The sequence below is a fragment of the Mastacembelus armatus genome, chromosome 5 (assembly GCF_900324485.2).
Source record: "Mastacembelus armatus chromosome 5, fMasArm1.2, whole genome shotgun sequence".
NCBI classification, from domain to species: domain Eukaryota; kingdom Metazoa; phylum Chordata; class Actinopteri; order Synbranchiformes; family Mastacembelidae; genus Mastacembelus; species Mastacembelus armatus.
Genome location: NC_046637.1, coordinates 28,070,522 through 28,077,229, shown reverse-complemented (window position 1 = coordinate 28,077,229; position 6,708 = coordinate 28,070,522). Strand labels below are relative to the sequence as shown.

Below are 6,708 nucleotides of genomic sequence, written 5' to 3'. Positions count from 1 at the left end.
TCATCTTCATTGTGCTGAACACAACTTTTATTTACAGGTTGTATAATGACTGTATTATTACACAGTGTTAGCATGACTGGCCAAGTTGTCTGACTCCTACTTGATTACACAAGTGACACCAGACTATTTGCTATGAAGTTCAAATTGTGTTATTTGTTATTTGATACAGTTTGTAACATATTTCTTGTGATTGTGAGAAAATATTTCACATATTTTATGCGATGCCAAACCCAAACCGCTGAGCTGTCGTGCCCATGGTGCTTTCTTCCTCCTGTTCGATGCGTCTCTTAGCTGGTAGCCTTTGGTACAGAAACACAAAACAAACAGACGTGTCTGTTCATGTCGGACAGCGGAGACAACTGGAGCTGCTCTGTGATCTGTCACTTACATCCATCGCAGACCTGACTGCTTGCAACTGGAAGAAGACTCGTCCTCCTTCCTCCGGACACACCGTCTTCAGTTCCTCTCTGGTCATGCCCAGGAGCATGGAGCCACTCAGCACACCCAGGCAGCGCACGGTGCTGGAATAGGTAAGTGATATCAGTAATCAATTCTGGAAAGAAAAGTCTAACATAAAGTAGTAGCATCTTATTTTATCGTTCCTCTGTCCTTAGTCCTTCCTCAGCCTGGAAGTTGTCTCGGTCCACCATCACGGACCAAGTGAAAAAAACATATTTTTTGTGTATTTTCTAAAACTATATTGAGTAAAACTTTTTACATGTGAAATTTCATTATACTTGAAGTTAAAATGAAACCACTTAAATTGCACTTAATACACTTGCAGCTGCACAATAAATAAACAAATAAATTTGTTTTTCATGTTATTTGGTACTTTTCTTACCAAAATACGACACTACTGTTAAAATATACCTGAAACATTTCACATATACTTGTTGCAAATGAAACTGACAGGTACATGTACTTGAAATATTCTCTGAACTCACATTAAGTATGTGTGAAATACAACAGAATGATGTTTGAAATCTGAAAAAAGTGCATAAAGTATGTTTTTAAATGTCTTTTCTCTGAAAATGAGCCCACTAATCACAAGTTGAAGTGTAAAGTACCATACCATTTCAACACAACGCGACCACTCGACAACCACAACCAGCAACAATTAGCCAAGTTCCTCCTCTGCCTGAGTCACATCACATTTTCAAACTGTCGGTCTTTATCATTTCTGCCAATATGTCATGTCAAACTAACATTTCTCCTTTACTGGGCGTTTTCAAGGCTGATTAATAATGAAAACGTTGTTGTATGGTAGCACACGCAGGAACACGTGTACTGTGTACTTTAAATAAGTATACTGCAGTACAGCTGAAGTTAAAGTTGGAGGCTTAGTATTATATTTTAAAGGGAATTACACAATTTAAACAAAAAACATTAACGTACTTTTGGAAAATATAATTAAATATACTTACAAATATGTTTAAAGCAAAAGTGAACTTTGAAGAAACATGCTAAATTACTAATTAAGTCATTATACATTTCAATATACTTTGCTTTTTTTGTATCAGTAACTCTTTTACTAATCTTGTACTTTGGAGACTCACCAAAAATCTATTTTTACTATGTTTAAACACAAGCACAAGTACACCTGGTAAAATGTTTAGCACACTTTACATGCCACAAATATAATCTAGGTATGAAACAATATGTGTATTTTACACTTGGGGAGGACGTCCTGCTCCTGCAGGAGCGATAACCAAGTGCATCCTGGACTGTCACAGATTGACAGGCTCCTTTAATGGACACCAGTTTGTGACTGGACTCTGCACATTAACATCATCATTAAAGCAGCTGATCAGACTCATTTGTAAAGCATCAGTTGTCGATTTCCTAAGAAGCTGTTGAACGTCCAGTATAGTGCAGTATATTTATGGAGAGGGCTCGATCAGATCTAGATGGTCTAACTCTCTAATCTTGGTCTAAATGCATCCATGTACTTACATTTTACTAAAGCCCTTGTCTTCCAGCCAGGCTTTCACATCTGCAGGCTTGGACTGCTTTGTCAGGACAGGAGATCCCCCAGTTTGCTGAGAAAAAGGAAACATAAAAGATATGAACTTAAATTCAGCTGAAAATATCAAATTAGAGAGTATTATTTATATTGTACCATCAGACTCAATGTACAGTATTTCAGATCTTTCTTTTTGGTGCGTAATGCAGTTACACAGACTGAGCGAGTCACATTTTGTATTTTTTAATCAATATATGTGACTTTTTCTGCAGTGGTGACTTTTCTATTCCAGTTTACTGGTGAATGTCGATGAAAAGGACAAAATCCCATAATCCCAGAGAAGCATGTTGTACTGTGTAAGGGGTGGTATGGTGGTTAGCACTGTCGCCTCACAGCAAGAAGGTTCAGGGTTCAAATTCTGTTCAAACCCTGGGGGGTTTCATGTTCTCTCAGAGTCCGTGTGGGTTGTCTCTGGGCTCCCAGGCCACAGACATCAGGTTGGGGTTGGCTGGTGACTCTAAATTTAAATGTGTTTGTTTAGAGAAGTCGATCTTGGCCGCTCTGGTGTTTTTTACCTCATTAGGCTGATCCTCATGATCCTTCAGGACATTGTTGGGTACGTAGCCCACCTCCCCCCTGCTGTTCCTCACTTTCCACCACTGTCTCGACATGTCCAGCAGCTGTGGGTGGACAGAGCACAGTCATGGCATTGAAGAGATAGTGACCACTTAACGATCAGATAAAGAAAAGAACAGAAAGAGTCTGTTCGTGTTGCTGATACCTCAACTACTTCTCCTTTTCTGATGCTGAGCTCTCTGTGGTTTCTTGAAATGAAGTCGTACATAACACGCATGCAGCAGAGACTTGATTCACCTGAGCTGGAAGAAACACATAAGAACTTTTAAAAGGTTTGAAATGTTCACATTATGCTAAGTTATATGTTGTGTGTGCTGTGTGTACCATGGTTTCTGTGCTTCATGTGGGGGCGTCCAGTCGGCTGAGGCCTACGCAGAGAAAGGAAACGGTCTTGTTCGTGTTTTTTCTCATGTTTTTTCCGTAGCTTAAACCAGAATTAAGAGAATTAAGATGCTGCTCAGAAACAACCTGTCCATCTGTGCTGGAGTCACGTTGGGTGATGGGTGCAGGTTGAGGACGACCCTTCGTGCTCACAGGTTCAAGGACTGCAGGCGCTGAGGTCACTGCAGGAGGCTGCCAGCCGTCAGTGAAGTCCGGAGCGTATGTGGGGATGTCCTCGTCGTCCTCTGGCCATTTGGTACTGGTGGGAATATTGTCAAAATCCTACCTGATGTTCATCCTGACACTTCTTCACCAACACACCAAGAATACAAAAACATCAAGCAGAGGTGTAACGTCAACAGTTACAGTGTCAGGTCTCACCTGGGGATGTTCCAGGGGTCTCCCAGAGACTGCCACAGCTGGTCCTCCTCTGAGGAGGCCTCTTCACTCATGACACGGATACACTGAGGCGTCAGCAGTGGGGCCACAATGGTCGGTGGCAGATCCTTCGAACAGTGAGGCACCACCTGGTGAGGGAAATAACAGTAAGTTATTCCACCAGTTGTCAAAACGATGATTGTTAAGGATGATTCACATTCTGAGAGATAAACTGACTCACAAACGCCAATGTGGAGAAGAGCGAGTGCACAATGTCAGGAGCACTGGGATTATGAATCTTTCCGTTGAGCTCCCCCTGTACAATGAAGACACACACTGAGAGTTGAGCACAGCACAGAGATAACAGCAGCATCTGAATGTGATTAATGACACGTACCAGAAGGTTAAAAGCATATTTGGTCTTCTGGAAACAGCCTGCAAATTCTCCTGCACTGGGCATGTCATCCACGTCTAAATATATAACGAAACCATCACAACAGAATATTAGTATGTGTTGTTGTTAGTGTTATTTAAGTGACACTTATATTAGAAATATTATAAAGTTGAACACTTCCTTATTTAACCTTTGCCTCCTTTCTTTTTCTTCTTTTTCTTTGAGTTTTTAGCTGCTGCTTCCATGACCTGCCCAGTGAAGATTTCTATGTCATTTAAAACGTGATTCAAGATATCCTGTGAAGAAGGGAAAGGGAAAAGAGTCCGTATCTTTTTGTCTTCCATAGTATTGAACAGTAGAAATATGAGTTACGTCCTGTATGTGAAGGATCCTCACCACGTTCCTGTCCAGCTCAGTGTACGGACGTGTAGGAGGCAAAAAGGGCTGTGAGGACTGTTCCTCCTCCTCCTGCTCCTGCTCCTCCTGAGGCTCAAACATGCCATCCTCTTCTACATTATATGCAGTGCGATCAATAAAGACTGATAAGATTAGTTATTGATTTTGACTCGGTCATTAGTAATGAATGTTGTGTGCCTCCTGTTAGAGTCTCACCATAGTCAGCAGCAGCCCACTGCTTCTCTGGTTCTGGGGTCGTTGCAGGATTATGGAGGTTTTTCATGCTTTCGTGTCCAACTATCAGGCCTGTGCTGCTGCTTCACAAACAGGCAAAGTCAATAAAGCTTCACTGTATCTGCTTACTGGTGTTACTGGTTTTTACCTGCTCGGGTTGTGTCTCCTGTGCGACAGTGCTCGGGAGAGATCCCTCTGGACGTAGTCAGCCTGTAAATAGGAAACAGTCATCACCATTTCTTTCCCTTATCGGTCACGATAACAGTCGTCTCCATGGGAGTGTCCTCACCCTGACATCCTCACACTGGAACATGAAGACAGCAGTGGTGTTTTTGTTCCTGGGCTGTGCTGACACTATGAGCAGGGAGTTAAACGCTCCAGGGTCCAGAACGGCCTTTAGCTCCAGGATGTCACTTAGAGCCAAAGTCTCCAGCTCCTCCTGAAAAAATAAACAGTAGCTAATTACTTTAAATATGGATTTTTATATTCAAACTATGACCAGAGAGTGCAGGGGAATCATTATCATCATCATCATCATCATCATCATCATCATCATCATCATCAACATCATCAGGGTTTGTTCCTGGTTTTAATGGTCTTGTACAACAACTAAGCATGAGCACAAAAACAGGTGAGTGTCTTAAGGTTCTGGACCACAAAATGCAAAGATATTCCTACATAATCATTAACCCGTTCAGAGACAGGATCTCACAGATCTTCCTGTTCCTGTCTACCTTGGTTTCAGTGTCCGTGAGCAACAGGTGGGCGCCGTGCACCTCCAGCAGCATGCTCTGACCCCACACACGACCCATCCTGTCCAGCAGCTTCAGCCGCTCCACACAGTCAGCTACGCTTCTCAGCTGCCTCCCATCAAGGTCACAGGTGAACAAGTGCTGCAACACGGAGGCATTAGAACTAAGCCCTAAATGTGGGATGGTTCAGAACGGGTCACATCTGAGTGGATAAGGGTGATACCTCCACTTTGTACTGAAACTTGTCCATCATCTTATTCATCGACGCTGCATATTCCTTCCTCTGCACTGCTGAAACATAAGCAGAGCTCTGTATTTTTCATTAACCAGAACAGGGCAATAATATGTTATGTAAAGCACACCTGTGCTAACTTACAGTAAACTGACTTTGCACTGGGCTTCGACAAACCCGACACCTGTGATGACACCTCATCCGTAGTGGAATAACCACTGTTACAATAAATGCAAACATTTCACGACAATGGTCATCTGCTAATAAAAAAGTCAATCAGTCAATCAATCAATCAATAAAAGAGTGAATTACTTACTTGGACAGGGTTGATCCTGCGTAGCTGCTGCTGTCATTGTCAAAGGGACTGATACTCCTGAACATCCTGAGCTGAGTCGACACACACGGTGTTGTATGAATATAAACAGCATGAATATATAACGTCAGGTGTGTCAGTACAAGCTGAATCAGAAACTTGTATCTGAAATAGGTTTGTAAATGATTTATTCTGAAAGGTTCGGCCATTTGTGTCTTTAGTCAAAGCTTGACTAAAAGGTTAACTGAAGGTTAAAAAGTTGAGAAACACAACATCTACATATGAAATGATGAAAATATGAGATGAATTATTGTGAATTCACCACTTAGTCACTAACAATAAATGAAGAATTAAAAACATTTACTACAAAAAGTATATGAATGTTGGAGAATGATGTCAAAATAAAAGTCTGGCAAAATATATTTTACAGTGTAAAACCAAATAGCCTTTTATTTGAATCGACCTGAAGTTAATGTCAGTTTCACTAGAAGGAATATGGAGAATTGTCTTTTGTGGCACCTTTACTGTCAAAGACCCATCACTACAGATTATTTAGACAAATAACAGGTGTGTGGTGTGTTGGTGTCATCGAAAGCTCTTACCTTTGATGTCCGGTAGCTGAATATTGCTAATAAAACTGATATTTTAAACCTGTATTTCAGTCAACGTCATGACACACCTAAGACTTCCTCATAAAGGAGAAGGACAAAGTCCACTGTCAGTAGCAAAACAGTAAAGGCTGAGCCGACGGCTGAGGGAGTGAGATCTTCAGCGGGGCATCCCGTCCCTCGAGCAAAGGTCAACAGATTCAAAGGAAATCACATTACCTCGGAAAAGCTTCAAGGTTTCCAGGACCATATATAAGAAACTAAACTCTTAGTAACTTTTGAATACAACTCTTCTTTGTTTTTCTTTAAACATAATTCAGTTATATAGATTAAAAAGTCATTATTTATGACCAACATCCAGATCTTTGAGTCCTTCCTGACTCCACGTGTACTCTCCATACGGGGACTGGTACTAAAGAAG

General features: G+C 41.4%; 1 protein-coding gene across 3 annotated transcripts; it reads right to left on the bottom strand.

Moving 5' to 3' along the window:
* Positions 1-6,460, bottom strand: eps8l3a (EPS8 signaling adaptor L3a). 3 transcript variants are annotated; one of them, XM_026306376.2, is made up of 20 exons: positions 6,282-6,460; positions 5,683-5,753; positions 5,511-5,584; positions 5,358-5,425; positions 5,117-5,275; positions 4,672-4,821; positions 4,531-4,592; positions 4,365-4,465; positions 4,149-4,261; positions 3,943-4,048; positions 3,756-3,829; positions 3,600-3,674; positions 3,362-3,507; positions 3,068-3,239; positions 2,924-2,967; positions 2,745-2,841; positions 2,539-2,643; positions 1,954-2,039; positions 389-521; positions 1-299 (listed from the first exon to the last, which is right to left on the bottom strand). In XM_026306376.2, exons 2-20 carry the CDS (start codon positions 5,745-5,747, stop codon positions 288-290), a joined length of 1,842 nt encoding a protein of 613 aa, XP_026162161.1. In that variant the 5' UTR covers positions 5,748-5,753; positions 6,282-6,460; the 3' UTR covers positions 1-287. The 3 variants fall into 3 exon arrangements, with proteins under 3 accessions (XP_026162161.1, XP_026162163.1, XP_026162162.1); XM_026306378.2 differs by having other exon boundaries at positions 4,365-4,462; positions 6,282-6,456; XM_026306377.2 differs by having other exon boundaries at positions 5,358-5,422; positions 6,282-6,454.
* Positions 6,461-6,708: the final 248 nt, after the last annotated feature.

Coding starts and splice junctions, on each gene's coding strand:
- eps8l3a (XM_026306376.2), bottom strand. CDS start 5,747: ATGTTCAGGAGTATCAGTCCCTTTGACAATGACAGCAGCAGCTACGCA. Junction 5,276..5,357: donor AGTTTCAGTACAAAGTGGAG/GTATCACCCTTA, acceptor TCCGTGTTGCAG/CACTTGTTCACCTGTGACCT. Junction 3,508..3,599: donor TCTTCTCCACATTGGCGTTT/GTGAGTCAGTTT, acceptor TTCCCTCACCAG/GTGGTGCCTCACTGTTCGAA.